Raw genomic sequence first — 19,025 nt, 5'->3', positions numbered from 1 at the left:
GCTGCAGCCAATTGGACGGACACTTGCAGGCAGGCAGAGAAAATCAACGACCAATGACAGAACAGTTTCCACAACAGCTCCTCCCTCCAAACAGCCCGTCCTTGTTCCTCCCTGGGCTTTTTTTTTTTTTTTTTTTTAAACTGGCAAAGCACAGTCATGGCTGAGCCACATGCTGATTTTCAAACTGTACGAGAACTGACTAGGAGAGCTGTGGGGACTCACAGGTGTGGAGGAGAAAGTTGTGTCTTATTCAAGCATCCTGCGGTGTGATGCAATGGAGGGCGTGCAGCCTGCTTTGAGGCTCACTGTGAAGGAGTAGAGTGGCGTGTTGGGACACTTACTGAATACAGATAACAATCCTTTAGGTGGCTCAGTAAAGACATATCCACCCAGGTGAAGGGAAATCTACCCGGCGTTTAGGAGTGGGGTAAATTTGACAATGAAGAGGTAGCTTATAAGGTGATGATGCAAAATCAAAGTGATGAGAATAAACAATAGATGCAGGAGAGGAGTAGATATTATCAGTCCCTGCGTCTGATGGTGGCAGACACAGACGGAGGAAGCGGCAGGGGGGTGGGAGTGTGAGGCAACGAGCGTGTTTGTCTGTGTATGTACGCAGATAGGCGGCCAAGAAGGAGAACACTGCAGTGAAGAGAAGGAAGGAGGGATAGGAGGAGGTGGGGACTGAATTAGAACACCCACCTTCAAACACAAGAACAAAGACACACCCCGGCCACAAAAAAAAAAAAAAAAAAAAAGAGCAGGGGAATGAGACGAGCAGGTATGGCAGTTGCTTCGCTTGCTTAACTATAATGCTTGTCTGAGCCTCTTCTTCCTCCCAGCTTACCTTCTAATCAATAAAAACTTTACCCGGGGGGGGGGGGGGGGCAAGACAGGCACTCCTGCACTGATGCCTGTCCTGCATTCAGGTCCACATTCAGGTCAGCGGCCCCTAACTACGCAGCTCAGCAGCGTAAGCGTCAAACACTCCCCAGCAATGCTGCACACTTCCTTCCATCTCTCTGGCTCTCGCCACATGGCACACAGTTGCCATTACAACTGCTCTTGGAAAGCAACGCAGCAGATCCTGGCCCTCCTCCAGGAGTTTATACTGCACCCTGTACCTTTGAATTTAAACAGTAATGACCTTTCGCCTGCTGATACACTGTTGTCCACTCTCCAAGGGTTTCAACCTCCTGAAAATTTAACCTATTGTTTAACCAAACCTTTCTTTGGCCTCTCTCAGGGCTGCGTCTGATACTGGTATGGACAGTGGGGCAGTTAAAAATAGAGAAATCATGCTGCGGCTTGCTGTGTAAATAGGTTAAATGTGACCTGCCCTCATGGGGTGTGTGTTTGTTTCAAAATCTTCATGAACAGAAACGACGACCCCCGAGAGTCACTGGTGGGAAAGGAGATGTGACATTTCAAACCAGACAAGGAAGTTTTCGGAATGATTCACAAATTAGTGGGTGGAGCCTCTTAATACCTGAACATAGAATGTTAGTTTCTAATGATGAAACGGTGCAAAATCTGCAATGAAGTTCAACTACCGCATAAGAGAAGTCTTAATTCTGCTATAAATCTGTGCTTCCATCCACCAGTACAGTGCCAGTGCCTCTTTGAGGGGTGCATGGGTTGTGTGACGATGTCACAAATCAAAAACACAAATCCAGAATCCTGTCTGTCACCTGGGTTGCTCTGACTTTTATATTCTGACCCCATCATGAAGTCATCCAACCACAACGACAACAGACAAAAAAATATTTGGCTGACAAAACTAAGAACCGCTCTTCTATTCAAGGGCCACTCCCTGGAGGCGCCACGTTTGATATCAATGGAACAAAGAGTTCACGAGATATTATAGGAAAAGGCAGGGAAACAGATTCATTGCTTGATACTGTAGATGTTTATACAAGATTTGCCACATATAAACTCGAGATTCTCAAAATCTGACGTCCCTCCAATACTTAGAACAAACAAATGCCATCCAAGTCTATGCACCGATCCGATGCAACGTAATCTATTAGCACTGAAACAAGACCCTGCTACTTAGCTCCGCTAGCACCGACATACATCACAAAGAGGAAATCAATTCCGCTCTAAAACCGAATTCTACACAGGAAGTTGTGCTGTACTTCCACTGGCAATGACAAGAATCGACTGATACGTAACACGAGACAGACGGAGCGAGCCAAATGTCAACAACGTGGTGACATTTGACATGCGAAAATCCCCCCAGTTTAACATCACCATATCCAATATTAAGACCGTCAACAGTAGAAGTTCCATGGCTACATTCTCTGGATCTATTTATCAGGGCTGGGCAATTAATCATATATTCGTGGAAACAGGGATCAATCGAGATGAACTGTGAGCAAGATTACAGTTTTTGGCCACAGGCAGGGCCATGAATTTTGTAGAACCGCAATTCCGAATGTATCACAGATTTTTACCCGTTATGCTTAATTTACCTAAAATACTTTCTATTTACTAGTTAATACAGTTTAATAAAAAAAAGTGCACATACATCTTTGACACACTGTTGCTGCATCATTACTCTGTATCAGCAAAAACACAAGTTCAGGTACGGAGAATGAAAAACTGGGATCAGAAAATCTCCATTACGAACCAAACACCCGCCTCCGTTAACAGTACAATCACGCAGATGAATGAAAGAACTTGTACGAAAGTCAAACAAATCATCTGAGTCGACAAACACATGCCTGTTCAAAGGTGTTTGACCCCTCATGTTGTCATCTGCATTTTAAAAAAAAGAATTTTTTTGTTTTCTTTGGAATTCTAACCGTGCATAAATTAGAATCAAGATGCTTCCATTTGGAATGAATCATCAAGTGCTAAAAATCCTACCACTGCAGGGATTCCGCCACCAGGAACGTGAGAGGAACAAAAAAAAAAAAAAAAAAAAAATCAAAGACTGTGAAGAAATATTTGCAAGTTTCCATCCATAAGCATTCTTACTGCTAAATCCATAATGTAGAACTCATTAGAGAAACACACGTGTATCAATAAATCAATAGTAAAATGGTAGCTAATTAGGTCAGCTAATCAATCAATCTGGTAACTGCTTCATCTCGGACACACAGCTCCACTTACACTACAGGGTCTGCTTTTCAAACAGGAGCAATCTTGGCCTACTGAACTCATTTGACCTTTGCACCGCAGCACAAACAGTCTTTTGCAGGGATGCGGCTTGTTGGTGAATAAATATAGCGCGCCCTAGTTCTAACAGCCTTTCTGCTGCTGCGTCTTCCAGGTGTCTGCAGAAACGGGGCTCCAGCAGTCAGGAGGTGGGGGTCAGTAGGAAGTAGAAATGTGTGGGGGGTGGGGGTGGTGGTGGTGGTGGTGGTGGGGGGGGGGGGGTGAGGAAATGAGGGTGGCTTGCTGTTGACTCCAGCGCACTGCGTCCCTCATTAAACACGGTGCACCAAAGGTCTACAGACAGCATAACCTTCACTGGGGCTCTGACTGCAGCCTGGCTGGTGTGCAGGCAAACAGCCGTGCTCCTTATCTCCTCACACAGATATTCTTATATCAATAAAACTGTACTATAGCTGCATTTAGTGAAAGGCCAACTGTAGGGCTGGAATAAACAACTCATTTCTTATCATAAAGTAGAAAGAAATACATCCCTCATAGCCCAGAGTGATGTCTTCTAACGTCCAAACCAAGCCCAAGATTACTATAATATACTAAACCGAAATGCATAAAGTCCACCAGTTCATGAAGCTGACACTAGCTCCTTTTTAGCATCCTTCCTTCAGAAATGCTTAAAACAGATTTGTTGCCGATTCCACTGAATACAGCGGGACCGTGAAGCCAGCAGTTGACGTTGAGTCCATGTGTCTGTGTAGTTCGCTCATAACCTGACGTTAGCTTGGTACTTCTAGCAATCGTATATATGCTTTAAAATTCATAAAACCAGTGTTAGTTAGTTAAGAATATCCTGCAAAACAAAACGTGTAAACCTCTTAAATTTGTCTTTGCCGCATATCTATTTTTTTGTCAGTGATTCAATGTAAAAAATCCCATCATCCCCTTTTGCATTGTGAGGACACGAGGTGATCTGAACCTCTTGTCCGACAAAACCGTGTCATCCCTGCGGTGCTCTGTGTGGTGGCCCCAGGCAGTCAACAAATCTGACCAAAAATGAGTTTCAGTAACATGCATCATAGTTCATATGATGCATATGTTAACTGGGGGATAAAGCAGGTCTGGGGAGAGAACTAAAGGGTTGTGCAAATGCGGATTTCAACATTTTACCCTGAGAAAACCAGTGAGCGACTTCAGTATTTAGAAACTGACCAAATGCTTTGGCCCAGAAATGAGTGTTAGTTTGATTTCTTAGTCAAATCTCTGGGTTTTTCTGAGGGAATTTATTTAAATCTGGGTTTTACCCATTCAAAAAAAGCCCAGTGAACTAGTTGTCATGGGTGTAACAAGGAGTTACAGTGGAGCAAACAGACTTGTTACACCAGCAGTGAGAGTTAACAGCAACACCAACAACAACCAGGTGATTGATTAGAAAGCACAAGGTGGAAAAAGAGGCATAAATCACAATGATGGGAGTGATGAAAGCCAGCAAACCTGGAGGGACGGGTTAAAGTAATTAGGTTAAGTATCAGTAATCCTTTCAGCTCATTAAAGCACCACAGGTCCCATTCAATCAATCAAACACAAACCAAGTCTGCCACATCTACAACGAAACAACGCGTAAATGCCTGAAACGGCTCATCTGGACTGTTGCACACAGACTTAATTCATAAAAGAAAGTGAAGGGCCTTTCTGACTGTGACTGTGGAGAAACTGTCAATATTAACCAATATGACATCACTGGCATATCATATTGATTGATGATGCATTGCAAAAAAAAAAAGAAAAAAAAAGAGGAACATCCGGAGCTGGTCATGCGTACATGAAAACAGTTTATTCTGGAATATGACTGTTTACGTGTGTGTGTGTGTGTGTGTGTGTGTGTGTGTGTGTGTGTGTGTGTGTGTGTGTTGGATTATCCTTGGCGTTAATGTTAAGTAAAGAAAAACTAGCTAGACTGGTGCAGAGTCCACAGCCCGTAGGGAGGGTGAACTTGTCATGACTGGTTGTATTGTTAAATGAACCAAAATGGCAAGACGCGCTGTGTAAGAAGGCAGGTAGTGGCAACACGGCGAGCCGCCCGGAGAGCCACATGCTCAGAGCCCGGCTGCAAAATCTAACCGGGAAGATGCAGGTGTTCTTCACATCCACCAGCAATAATGGATCTTAAACTCAACATTAGTGAGCCTCAGAAAGTCCTTTCACTTTCATTTTTTTTATTGATTTATTTGTCGCTCTGTTGTCTGGCATGACAGCTAAACCCAGTTCCCGCTGCTGTGCAGACACCACAGTTGTTCTACGTATTGCACTCAAGCAAATCCTTCCAAATCCCACATTAGACAATGCACTTTAACGTAACATTACCACACGGGAAAACGAACCTTTTTTTTTTTTTAAGCATGCAAATGTTATTACTGCGGTGCCTACACAGCAATTACGCCCGTATTTACTTTGAGCCTCCGAGCAACAGGCTTTTTGACCTGTAAATACACCTGTAATGAAGGCAGCCTTCATGTAAGCTCAACTCCCAGCTACCGGGCGGCTTATTTTTCAAACACAGAGCGCTGTTATTGCCGTGGAGTCAACTGCGTCAGCCTCTTACCTGTTTGCAGCGCAGCCAGGTTCTCCTCCTAAATTACCTTCGGTTAAAAAAAAAAGCGTTTTTTTTTTTTAAATCTTCCACGGATTCCTTCTCGTCGTTGCCTTGCAGGAGCGAAGAAAACGCGTGAAGCGAAGCAAGCAGCGGCGAAAGACGGAAAGAAGCGAAGAGGGTTCGGCGGGCGGCTGAAGTGTTAACTATATTTTTTCGGGTGCAACAATGAGTGATCACCAGGCAGATTAGAGAAAATAAGTAAGGGGGAGGGCATAATGGTGAGGGAGGAGTTGGGGGAGAGACAGAGAGAGACAGAGAGAGAGAGAGTGTGAGTGTGTGTGAGTGTGGTTCACGTTTCATTAACGTGGAGAAATCAAAGTCACGACAAGGTAAAAGCGTCGCAGGTAGGAAGGTTCAGTACCGGCCTCCAGACTGTTAGACACATGACGCTACAATGGCAGTAAATAAACTTCATAAATCACGAGAACTTAAAAAGGATTTAAAAAAAAAAATCAGCATAAACATAGATTGACGTTAGACGAAAATTACGAATACAAAGCTCGTGAAGGTGACTGGGTTTTATCTTTTAGAAATTAAAAGAGCTGCAAGGTTAATTTATGTAATTTGTATTTAACCCTATATACCCTTGTATAACCATAAAGAGAGAGAGAATGACATATATATATATATGTCATTCTCTCTATTTATATATATATATAAAATATATATGTCATTCTCTCTCTCTTTATATATATATTTACATATAAAATATATATGTCATTCTCTCTCTTTTTATATATATATATATATATATATATTTACATATAAAATATATATGTCATTCTCTCTCTCTCTTTGTATATATATATATATATGACTTGTTCTGATGGAAATAAACGTGAATATTTATATTATAATTTTGGATGTCATCTCGTTTTGGGCGCTTTCCACCTGCTGCTAGCATGTTGCTGTTCTGCTAACGCAATACTTCCGGTTTGCTGTCCATTTCTTCACAATAAAAGCATGTAAGCGTCGCAGTCCCTAGAAAAGGACTGTGGGAGGAAGCTGGAGAACCTGGAGAGAAACCACGCAGGCACAGGGAGAATGACAACTCCACACAGAAAGACCCCATGCCCGAGCCGGGACTCGAATCCGGGACCTTCTTATGAGAGGACGGCGTTAACCATTGCACCACTGTGTCACCCTAGAAGACATCTCAAAGCCAATTTCACTACAGAAAAATATATCACTTTTATGATATCAACATGAATTGTTGCAATCATCCTAATTTGAAACGTTTTCACGTACAAGAGGTGAGTCCAGTGGTCTAAATTTATTATTTTTGAGAATTACGATGACCTTGGTGACTGAGAACATACACAAATACCGTCTTAAACCGGAACTGAATTTATATAAAAGAACAGAGGATATAACAGGTTACAATAGTTTTAAATTTATGAGTGCTATTTAAAATCTGACAAAATGCAGCAAAGTTGAAGCCAGTTCTTTAACTGCACATCATTTTTTTTACTTAAATTTGCATTCCTGAGACATCATTGGAAGTAAAGCTCTACTATTCTCATTATTTTAACCATTTCTACAGTCAAAGTTCACAACTGTATGAAGTGACCTGAACACATTTACAGTAACCGTCTCTTTCATTTCATCAGAATGACTTGAGCGCCCCCTACTGGTGATGCAGAGACTCGCATCTGTATTCTCAAGCCTGCACGCTATCTGCGGCATGTACATAACCAACTAAAGAGACATCACAACCACGGTTCTGTGAATGTAAAAGCATTTTATATATATATATATATATATATATATATATATATATATATATATATATATATATATATATATATATATATATATATATATATATATACATATATATATACACACATATAAAAAAATGGACGGTTGGGACACATTCAGTCATTTTACAACATTAGCAGTTCTGCTACACACTGAGGTATCTATTTCTGTTACTTAAAAGTCTTTAACAGGTGCCAAGTTTAGACAAGACAATAATTTAGGCAAACATACACATCGTTAACCATAAACAGTGTAGTATATTGTTTAAAACAGGTATTACAGTGTTCCTTTTTAATAAAAAACAAAACAAAACAAAGAACAAATAAACATCCCCTACTTTCATCCAACATCACAAGTTCAGACGTGTAAAACCCACGAGAGCAAACTCGAAGGCTTCTATGGTCGTGGAAAGGAGTGACGGGCAGCTTGGACCGGCCTCTTTCTTCGGGTCATTTCTGGCAAAGAACTACAATCAATATCAATAAATAACTTTAATGTCATGTAAAATAGTTTACAATGAAAGAAAAAGAATATTCAGCTACAGACGTGCTAAAAACAACTTTGATTCATTGACCAGGCAGACCTGGGCATATTTAAATTTTAAGACAATGTCCAGTTCCTTTTGCGACTGGAGACCAGTCCATAAATTTTTGGGGCAACTTCAGGTGATTGCATATAATCAGGTTGAGCATTTATGGCTAGTTGACAAGTATCACTTGAATTAAAGTCAAGAGAAGCCATTGAAGGTGTTGGAGCCGCAGAAATGACATGTTTTTAGTGGCAAAACTGGAAATGAGCTTCACCGTGGGTTACCTCAACGAAAAAAACCCCAATGGGATTTTTTTACTTTGAATTTTCAATGATGGGGGAAAAAACTATGACTAACAAAGGTTCATGACTTACACGTTTGATAACCAGGATAATCACCACAAAAGGGCGCCGATTTCATTCGTTGTGCACAGCAGAAGTACAATCATTTGAAGAAAAAAGCTGAAATTATGCGACAAACTTAAGTCATCAAAAGCTTTATGCTTCCTCTGTTCTCTGCATGACATCTGTAGCATCTGCTGTTTCTAAGACTCTAAAACGCTTTGAAATTCACGAGTGTGGCATTTACTGACATTTCATTTTGTAAAACAAAAAACTCAAAACTGGCTTTATTTTAGCCATTTAACCAAAAACCCATGAGAAACCCACTAACTTGGAGGTGAGAGAGCTGGACCTTCAATGCTTATTGGAAACTTAATTCCATGATTCAGGACTAATTGCTATGTCTTTGCTACGTCTTCATGGTGCTGTGGAACTCGTGCCTTCAGTTTCATGGGTTTGTTTTTGTTTTGTTACTATACAGCTGGCCCTGGGCTCAGTCACCTCCGCTCCACTTGAACTTGACTTTTTCCTCTTTCGTGGAATTGTCAAGCTGCCCTAGCAAAGAAATATACTCACAATTTTCTCTCCTCAGTACAAAGCGAATACCTTAAAAAAATAAGAACGCATTTTATCTTTTAAGTGAGGTTGTTTCCTTGTTAGCCAGGAATCCAACAAATGTCACTGCATGGGTTAGGTAAGAGAAAAACTCATGAGTTGTTCCGTGCAGAAGTGATATTGGTGGATTGTATCAAAAGATTGGAGCTGAAGCACAGAATATGTAATTCCCTCATCAGTCAGTGTCCGATCATCACATTTCACAACAGTTGGAAACAAGCGGCAATTTTCAGGTGGCTAGAAGCTCTGGAGGTTCTAGGCTTAATAAAAATACATCTCGGGCCCCCAAAACTCATTTAATGAAATGTTCTCATTAATGTCATTTTTAAGCCCACAGAATCATCTTACATCCCCACTGTAGGTGCCCCAGAGAGGGATCATTAGATGGACAAACAATACAAATAAAAATGTGACACATTTAAAATGGTCGATACCAAAATGCTCACGTAGATCGTTTTCATGCACTCATTCTTATCTCTGCGGTTGCACTCTCATCATTAAAACGGTACCGTGTGTAACATCTCAACTTAAAATGTCCTGGACCTTTGTTGTAAATTTACTAGACTTGTTCAACAGGCCTACTGAGCTCCTGTGGGATTGGTTAGACCACAGGTAAGAGAGCCCGGCAAACTTAATTTAATTTGGTATAAAGGTTTGCTGCAATAGCTGAGAGGGTAGTAAACTCACCTAAGCTGTACTCTGACTCAGCTATCGTTCACCAGTTTAAAATATGAAGCTAGCATGACTCTCATTATACATTAACACGCCAGAGGACATAATTTATGTCTGATCATGATGGTTTCTGCTTCGTGACGTCATCAAAATAAATTTATTGTTCTTAGAGGCCCCTAGTGGCAGAGATAACATACTGCATGTTTATGCAGCAAATTCTTATGTTGACATAAACTGTGTTTGGAAAATCATTGTAAAGTATTGTAAAGAACACCATACTGATGCATTTTTTTAATTTGATAAATGAATTCATGAAAATACACCGTAACTGGTGAAATGCTATTTTTTTTAAACAAATTAGAATTGCCTAAATCAGATCAAGATCTAATATGTAGTTAGGATTTGTTTTGAAAAGAAAACCATTGGTTACAATCAGTTAACCTAACAGTTATAATAAGATTATTTCCAGTGAATTGTACCGTTGCAGTTGCTGACAGCTTAAGATTTTAAAACTGCATAATTTTTCACTCATCATGATTCAAACTCCACAATAAATCTAAGGCATCCTTATCAAAATTTCCAGGTATATCTATTAAAAAAAAAACCTCTTCTGAAATGAAATTACCAGAAGTTTAAATTCCTTAAATGTGTATAGAAATTGTATTAAAAACTGTGTCAGTCAAAGCTCCGGTCATTACCACTGTTCTACATTGTCCACGTAGTCCTCCATGGTGCTGTTCTCATCCAGGTCCCACCAGTCTGGGAGAAGCGCTTCAGACTCCACAGCATCTCCATCAGCTCCTCCTCTTTGCTGCTCCTCCATTATAACTGAGCGGCTGCCTGGCTGATGAGGTGTTTCTGTGGGCCTCGGTGGCCTGGCTTGCTTCGGTGTCAGTCTTACACGTAGCCGCCTCCTCTCCTGTTGCCTCCTCTCTCTGGCTTGCCTGCGCTCCTGCTGCCTCGCCACCTGGAAGCGTTGCAGGAAGAGATCACGGGCGTATTCGTAGAGCTCCACATCCCATCGGTTTAGCTGTCGGATTCTGTGTTGCGTCTCAGGTGGCACCTCGACGCTGGAGGCACGTGTCCCGTTGAGCTGCGTGAAGGGTGCTATGAACTCCAGGTTGAAGGTTCGCTCAAACAAGTACTGAGTTTTACGCTGGTACTCAGTGAGTCCGTAGAAGGCCATACCCCGTAGGTTACGCTTCGCGCTTTCCAAAAGCACCACCCAGCGCTCCTCCTCACTCATGGCTGAAACGTTATAGCAACCGACCAGGCTGAGGTCAGCTAGCATGCGAGTCTGCCGGTTGTTGGCCAGGTTGTAAGGGCAATCCATGAACTCCTGCAAGGAGCAACCTGACCAGTCATCACCCGAGTAGCAGCTCGGCAGCTCCGACAGTGTTGGTGAACGTCCATCACACACATGTAAGGAAGCCTTCCATGTGGCACCGCGTTGCACGTGACGCCACTCACTTAGGTAGCGTGATACTGGATCTCTTAGGATGGTTATATAATAATAGTTCCTCCTGGGGAGGTAAAAGATGACATCAAAAATGTGTAACAAACAGTTGTAACATTATGAGGCTCTTGGTGAAGACTATTGAAGTGTAGGCATGCACAATTTATCCGCCTTCATATCAGTATCGGGCAAATTCTTTAATTTATCAATATTGGGACAAGCTCAAATCTCTTTTTTAGAAACAATGAACCGTTACAAATGTTGGGAAATCAAGAAATAGTGTCACTATTTACAATGTTTCCATCAGATTTTTAGTATGTGCAAAATGTTAAGATAATATTGCCTAATTTTTATACAGATAATATAAACGTCATTGACAGAGGAGACTTAATGATCTCAGCAATTAGGTGAAGGAATTTGTCAATATTGGTATCGATTATCACCCAAACTACAGTAAAATATCGGTATATCTGAAAAAAATCTAATATTGTGTCTGCTTGAAGTGTGCACACAGCAATGCCCCCCCCCCCCCCCTACCTGGGCAAGTTCTTTGGAGCCTCCCGTGAGTCCATGCGTGACGGGACGCAGCTGGTTAGCTCGGTCCAGTCCGCATGAAGCCCGCAACTCCAACCAGTAGAAAAACGAGAGAAGAGCCAGGTTTCCTTCTTCCCCGGTCTGAAACAAGTACACTTCTTCTGCCCAGCGTGGCACTCGCACGGCCTCTCCAGCTGAATATTCCGCACCAGGTGCCGACCGAACGTCGTGCCGCCCGTCTTCTGGATGTGCAGAAACACTATAACATCATCTCCCTTGATGTTGAAATCCACAACGCGGTTCAAGTCGGATTTGGTGAAGTTGAAGCGAGGGATGAAGCGGACCAGGGCGCCGTCTTCTGCGATGTATGGATCCTTTTGGAGCCCGTCTTTGACTTGATAGCCACTGCTCTGAGAAGCAGCCGTCCTGCCCACCTTAAACCAGGATCCTAGCTGGTGCAGCACCTGACACTCGGACCGACTTGGACACACATACTGGATCATGATGACGCCAAAGAGCAAAACCATAAGAAGGGCGATCAGGAGCCTGTGGTGGCTGCTGGACTTCTCATCCATCTTCCCGGGACGGACAAAAAAACATGCCTCAGGAGGTCCGGGACCCCTGCCTCGGCGGAGGAACCTCTGGGAATAATCTTGACATAAACATAAATATATATATAAAACAACAATAACAATGCGGCTGCTAGCCAGCTAACGGGAGCTAGCCAGTATGTCGGCGAGCCTCAAACGGGCGATACATGAACGCGATTCTTCAAGTATTTTATGAACCTCGAAGGAGTCTCGGAGCAGACTTACGTTATTTAAATAGGACTCTTATTGGCTTTACAATGGGATAGAATATCTCTCCGGCATTAAATCCAGTGTCTTCCACTGCCAACGATTCTTGACCTTTCTTCCCAGCAGCCTCTGCGCTGAGTCAAGAGTGGCAATTACGTCACTGTAATGTTTGATAAAAGCTGTTGAAACAAAGTTGAGCCAATAACTAGGTCAAACTGTTCATATCTGCAGTCTAAATTTTGATATTAAGCTTAGTTAATTCAGTATACTAAGAATACTAATAGAAATATCATTCATTATCGTCTTTATACGTGGACAAAAATATTTAATACACCCCTTCAGTCTCATCGCCGAAATAGCTCAGTTGGGAGAGCGTTAGACTGAAGATCTAAAGGTCCCTGGTTCGATCCCGGGTTTCGGCATTTTGGAGGCGCTCGAGGAGTAGCGAGGCATGTTTCGTTTACTGTCTGATGGTCAAAAAGCATGCAATGTGTAATTTAAGACTTGAGTAGCTTTCGTTCTGAACCGAAAATGTTAATAGCCCCTACTCGGCAGCAATAAGACCAAGGTCACTGTTGATGCCATAAATTAAACGATGGAGATCAGCATTTCAAGCTAAAAAGACCAAGCTTACACTATCTCCTATCAGTTAAATGAAGGTTTCAAAGATGGAGATCGGCATTTCAAGGTCACACATGACTTTAAGGCCTTGCTCACACAGACGAACCAAGTCTGAATTTTGACCTATTCAGATTGTATCCAGATGAATTTGAGACCGCCTTAAAAATCCAAAAACCACATTAAATCAGATGTTAGCATAACTGATGCAAACCACATTTGGACGTTTTCATCCACATTTGGGTGTAGTTTGAAAACTGATTTGAAACAGATGTGTCTCAGTCCGAATCCCCGGGACCTTTCAGCACTTCTTTTGCACCATTTTCAGCTTGTTTTTCTGCCTACAACATCATCATTATAGATCAGGTTGCTCGGTCCACCTCTGCTTCTCCTGCAGGTTGCATTCATTGTATCTGTAGGACAATGGTCAGATGGGTTTTATATTTACAGATTATCTGTATGGATAATTACTAGCCGCTGGTCTTTGTGGTTCTGGGTTATTGTCGATTGTGCTCTGCAGACTGGGACAGCTCAGGAGGGTGACGATGATGATGACGATGTTGACGACGATGATGATGTGCTGACTGTCTAACGTGATCAGCGGGGGGGGGGGGGGGGGGGGGGCAGGCAGACGCCTCTGACCCACATTCCAGCTCCGTCCTACATTCCTAAACATCCATCCGGGATGTGTGGACTGATTCACACATGATCTCCTGGATGGAGGTCTTTCGTTTGATCCCCAAGTCACGTGCTCCCCCAGAATCTGATCAAGGTTATATTCTTTGCAGAAAAACTGATATCGTAGAACTGCGGGATTGGGGTTAAATGATGGCACAAATGAAACTACCGTAGGCGCTGTCTGTCACTGGGGGCGTGGCGCTTTACGTCACTGCTGGAGGGTTACCATCGAAGATGGTGTGTAAGACGATGTCTCCCTCTACTAAATGTTTCAACAACAAGTCGTCCGCTTGAAGTTTTGTTTTGTTTTGTTTTGCAAAATCAGTCATTGTTTTCATCTGAAGTAAAATAGTAAAAACGTAAGTAAAGTAGTAAAATTATGGAAGCGCGATGCAGCAAGTAAAAAATAGCTATGATTGAAACACATTCCCACACTCCCACGGAGACGTTTTTGTTCTGTTGACTAGTTTCAAATGTGTGAAATAAACCTTGACTATGTTGGACAAATCTTCAAATCTTTTAAACCGACAATTTGCAGAGTACTGCACTAATGTAACACGATTAGAAATTAAATAATTTTGACAACTGGGACAGAGAGGAAAGACTGCAGTTCTCACAAGGCAGTTGCCCATCAAATTGAAACTGTTGAAGCTAAACAAATATTATTTAAAATGACACTGTTAAAATAGATGCTATCAGCTGTGGTGATGAATGGAGCCTGGGAGTCATAGTGTCCCATCCAGCCAGTTTTGGAGACATGAACCCTGAAGCTGGAAAGAATCCCAGTTCTTCTCCAACAGTTTGTTTACAACATTTCGACCCAACGTGTTCCCAGGGCCACTTTCCTGGAGCAACCAACGGAATTCTGCCCTCAGTATTAAAATCGGCTGCTTATTTCCTTTGAGAGGTTTTCTTCCGGGTAGTCAGAGTGAGACCTCCGTACGGTGCTGCCCCGCCACTCCGGTTGTATAACGACGGCTGGAATTTTCGATCAGGGCTCCGTCCCCGCCCTGCTGTCTTTAAATACCCACTCCTCGGCGGTACACGGGGAACTAACAGAGATGTGCTAATACTTTGGAGTATTTTACTTTACATTATACATAAAGCGTTTGGTCTTTGTTTGACGTCTGACATGGAGCTGGACAGGCGGCTCTTACTGGCCCACTGTGCCGTTCACGCCCTCTCCATCGCGGCGGGTTTGCTGGTGGTCGTGCCGATGGCTCTCAACGGCTCCGCTTTCAAAGGCCGCTGCGCACTCTTCTCCACCGGCTACTGGAGGACCGAGAGCCGGGCCGAGCTGAACGGACAGTCAGGGGACGTCGCCCACCTCGTGGTCCAGCAGTGGGGCCCGCCGGCAGCCTGCCAGTTCGCTACATTCGTGGGCATTTTTACTGTCCTGTACGGGGCGGCGCAGGGCTGGAGGTGTCTGTTCTACCTGCACGGACGGCATGACGAGTGAGGACACACACACACACACACACACACACACACACACACACACACACACACACACACACACACACACACATACGAACAACAAAAACAGCTACTTTACAGTGTACATAAATCTTCTTTTTACCAGTAACTGCTTAAAATCTTTTGCCCTCTAACGTGTTGGTCAGTGTGTTTTGATATATTTGCTTTAGATAATGTATGCTGCAGTTCCACATAGACTTTATAACCAGCAAGGTGTCTCACAGTAGACAGACATTTAAAATGAGCTCAAAATTCAAATAACAGATTTGAATTTCACTGTTAAAGCCGCAGGAACAAACAGTTGTTTTCTCTATGATATGTAAATGATAATTGTGAAAAAAAATCCTCATGTAATTTCACAGTAATAAATTGGAATACCAGTACAACCATTTTTATCTGCAGAGTATGTCCTTAATGAATTGTTTCGTTAAATAAATAAATAGAAGAACATTTGAAAAGTGCTTGTCAGGATTCCCTACAGCCCAACTGATGTGTTCAAAGAATTCTTTCTGTCAAAATGGCCCAAAACAGCAGTAAATTCCTTTATTGAGGGACAATAAAGACGATTAAATCGGTTATCATAATATTTTTGTGATCATTCCTCTGACAATCAACTAATCAGTGACTTGTTGCAGCTTCAATGTAATAATAATAATAATAATATACACAGGCGCTAAATACAAATGTTGACATTCTATTTTTGTGCCAGTGCTGCAGTAATTATATACAGCATTGTTTTATACATCAAACTGATTCAGTACTTTTGAGGAAAATAAAAAATAATTTCACAATGCTTAAAGGGAATTCTTCATTTCTTTATTACATAAAGACATTTAGTTCCCTCACATTTCTTCAGTCGAGAGCAGTAGAACTTCACATCTGAGAGAATCTGATCAATTTTGGATGGAGAAAAAAAAAAAAACAAGATACTGCCAAAATGTTTTGATGTGATTAAAATGCATGTTTGTGTCCTTACACACTCAACATTTGGCTGTAACGTGTGTTTCTGCTTAGCACCCTGTTTTCATCCTTCCTGACGGTCCTGCTGAGTGTGTGTGTGCTCTTCCTGTCCGGAGGTGCCAGTGTTCTGTTGTCTCTGGGTCTGGTCTCCTGGTGTGACACCGTGACTGATGACAACACACGGCAGTACAGGTGGGCACGTGATGCTAAACCTCATATGTTATAATGTCTTACTGCTGGATCGTCCAACACAATGTGCCTGTAATTAACTGATATTTCAAGGATAATATGCTCATTAAAAACCTGGGGAAATTTTGGGAATTTGAAAATGTCAATTTCATAGAAAATGTTTATGAAAATTGAATGAAGCCACAAAACTTTGGAAAAGTCATTGAAATTTACCTTTGTGGTTCAACCACGATTGACTTAGCAAAACCTAGGGTTCATATTGCTTTACTTTAGTAGCGGTTGTTATTGCATTTGTTGTGTTTCTCATTAAGTTTAGTTTGATATATGCTGGTCAAGATCCATATGGATCTCTGCTTATTTTTTTGTGTAAACAGACATTTCAGAGAATGTGTATTCATTTTTTTTTTTTACTCAAAAACCGTGATGAGGTCATGGAAATGTATTTGTTAAAGTGTGTAGTGAAGTGTGTATGAGCCCTGATATTTGTTGACGTCCAGCTGTGCTGAGTCCCAGTCCGTTCCTCTCTACCTGGATGTGGACACCTCGTCTTTCTACACAGAGCTCAGTCTGGCACAGGTAGGAGCTCCTAGCTACACATGACAATGAGTGTATCATATATAGATTGTCTTCACACTTGGTGTCTCTGTTCAGGTGTCTCTGTGGTGTGTAACAGCTCTGTGGCTCACCCAATCCATCCTGGCCTTCCTGCGGCTTTACCACTCACACAGCCAGCACATCAGCAGGCCGTGTCTCCCCCGGGAGAAGGAGCTGCTGCTCAGGCACAGTCCATCTGAAGGCTCGCCCTCACCTCCACATCCCCCAGCAACACCCACCATCTTTGTCTAACACCCCGACACAAATGTTGGTACGTCTCATAAATGATAAACCTCAGGTGAGGTCTGAGCAGGGCGGATATCAGGTCACATAGTGACCACATAGGCCCAGTTTGTGCCTTCTTTATTTTTACATTTGCATCACTGAGCAAAGAATAGCTGTTTTATTTGAAGACTCTTTTAACAGAGTGGGTTAAGAGTCTTGAGGGACGCAAAGATATCTCAAGCCTCAGGAACCTCTTTTTTTTAAAAAAAAGGTTCCTTCTGTTACTCCGATGTAATTGTGAGACTCAAAGGGCACAAACTGGAGCTAAAACAACTTTTCCTTTACAAAAAAGGGATTTCCAGGAAAAGAAGCTACTAACAACCACCAGAACTATTACAGCAGAATTAACCACTGATCTAATAACAGTGTTATTCTGAATCCTCATTTCACACAACTGTTTTAATTTATACATTAATCTGAATTTACTCCACTGACGATGCAGCTACACAGTGTTCCTGCTGTGTGCCTGCAGTATACTGAAGCATGTGTGTTTACAGTTGCGCTGGACATGTTGCCCGCGTCAGGGAGGACACATTTTGTCGACTTCTGAGTGTGATGTTCAGATGTTGTACTGAGGCGCTTTTATTGTGAAGCATGTGGTAAGACTGGGACTGAGCCACCGTGTTTGTGAAACAGGCTCACTGTGTGAGCATGACCCGAATGTTCTGTTATGTAACGGGAAAAAATGGCTTCCACCTTTCTCTCTCTTGTTGTGACGATTTTCATGATGCTGCTGGTGTGGACACAGCTGCTCTGAGGGCATTTATGAAACAGTCAAATCCTCTCCAATGATGGGAGTCTAGAGGTTTATCCCTTTAACCAGGATAACCATAGATGGAGTTTCTAGGATCTCTGATAGTACACACACTGAGAGGTTTGTGTGGAGCCCTGATGGATCTGTGGAAATGACAGAATTGATATTTCTAAACTTTCCTGTTTGACCCAAGCAGCTGTAATGACACACTGGCAGTGGAGCAAGAAATCTGAAGTAAAGAGAGATGAGATGGCAACATTGTTACTTGAAATGAATTGTAATTTATGAAAACTTCTGTATCATAACCAACTATGTTTTTGCTTGTTGTTGTTCATTCATATTCCTGTTTTTGCGTTTGTCTTGTCAAATAAAACCATTGTGAAAGAAACGTTGATAAACCCTCCGACGCTTCGGTGGTGTGTAAATGAGGTTAATCACAGGATAGGACTCATTCTCTACTCTGTGGTTTTCACTGTTGATCTCTCTTGCCTATGAAATTATTTTTTTCACATTCCATCTTTTTCCCGATATACACTTAGGATCTCCAATATTTAATGGCCAAAGCCCACTAAACACAAGAGGTGGACAACGTGGTTCACAAGTACATGTTTGCAAAATAGTTTCCTTTTCAGAGTCATTAAAATGTACTTGCGTGAAAGACATTCAACTTTGACCTCACTAATAGCAAGTAAAGTAAAAGTAGATTTAGCAGCCATGTTTGACTAAATTATCAATTTGGAGAAAAAAAAGTTTGTGTTTTATTGTATATTTTCATATTTTTAAACTTGTTTTCATATTTATGTGGTTACAGAAGCATATTTCTGTCACGCCATAGAAATAAACATTGATCTGAATCAGGTTTTTACCTAAGTTTATCTGTATAACAAGAAAAGTCTCAAGTCATAATTTGATATTTTTTATGCAATAAAATATTTTCACTTAATTTCAACATATACACTTATAACGTTGTGACGTGAAACTTTTATTGTTATAGCAATA

General features: G+C 41.8%; 3 protein-coding genes and 1 non-coding gene across 10 annotated transcripts in view; 2 read left to right on the top strand and 2 right to left on the bottom strand.

The window, feature by feature from the left end:
* Positions 1-5,932, bottom strand: part of mbnl3 (muscleblind-like splicing regulator 3) — a 28,512-nt gene extending 22,580 nt beyond the window's left edge. For all 5 annotated transcript variants that reach the window (XM_086221801.1, XM_086221798.1, XM_086221800.1 and 2 more), the window contains exon 1: positions 5,717-5,932. The gene's annotated coding sequence lies outside the window, so the exon portion shown is untranslated. The remainder of the gene's footprint in view (positions 1-5,716) is intronic.
* A 1,894-nt stretch (positions 5,933-7,826) lies between these two features.
* On the bottom strand, positions 7,827-12,605 carry hs6st2 (heparan sulfate 6-O-sulfotransferase 2). Of its 3 annotated transcripts, XM_086221796.1 has the most exons (4): positions 12,491-12,605; positions 11,679-12,327; positions 10,384-11,208; positions 7,827-7,994 (listed from the first exon to the last, which is right to left on the bottom strand). In XM_086221796.1, the coding sequence occupies exons 2-4, from the start codon at positions 12,248-12,250 to the stop codon at positions 7,925-7,927; spliced, it is 1,467 nt and encodes a 488-aa protein (XP_086077922.1). In that variant the 5' UTR covers positions 12,251-12,327; positions 12,491-12,605; the 3' UTR covers positions 7,827-7,924. The 3 variants fall into 3 exon arrangements, with proteins under 3 accessions (XP_086077922.1, XP_086077921.1, XP_086077923.1); XM_086221795.1 differs by having other exon boundaries at positions 11,679-12,603; XM_086221797.1 differs by having other exon boundaries at positions 7,827-7,983; positions 11,679-12,603.
* Positions 12,606-12,821: 216 nt separating this feature from the next.
* trnaf-gaa (transfer RNA phenylalanine (anticodon GAA)) lies at positions 12,822-12,894 on the top strand. The gene has a single exon. It is a non-coding gene; the product is annotated as a tRNA-Phe (tRNA).
* A 1,812-nt stretch (positions 12,895-14,706) lies between these two features.
* LOC147251261 (transmembrane protein 179) lies at positions 14,707-18,966 on the top strand. Its single transcript, XM_086221791.1, has 4 exons — positions 14,707-15,223; positions 16,259-16,396; positions 16,891-16,969; positions 17,045-18,966. Exons 1-4 carry the CDS (start codon positions 14,901-14,903, stop codon positions 17,237-17,239), a joined length of 735 nt encoding a protein of 244 aa, XP_086077917.1. The 5' UTR covers positions 14,707-14,900; the 3' UTR covers positions 17,240-18,966.
* The last annotated feature ends 59 nt before the right edge of the window (positions 18,967-19,025 follow it).

This window comes from Aulostomus chinensis, chromosome 13 (genome assembly GCF_037954235.1).
Source record: "Aulostomus chinensis isolate RoL2024-O1b breed Wild chromosome 13, RoL_Achi_v1.0, whole genome shotgun sequence".
In the NCBI taxonomy this organism is placed as follows: Eukaryota; Metazoa; Chordata; class Actinopteri; order Syngnathiformes; family Aulostomidae; genus Aulostomus; species Aulostomus chinensis.
Note: the sequence above shows the minus strand (reverse complement) of the source record. Positions and strands in the feature narration are given on the sequence as shown.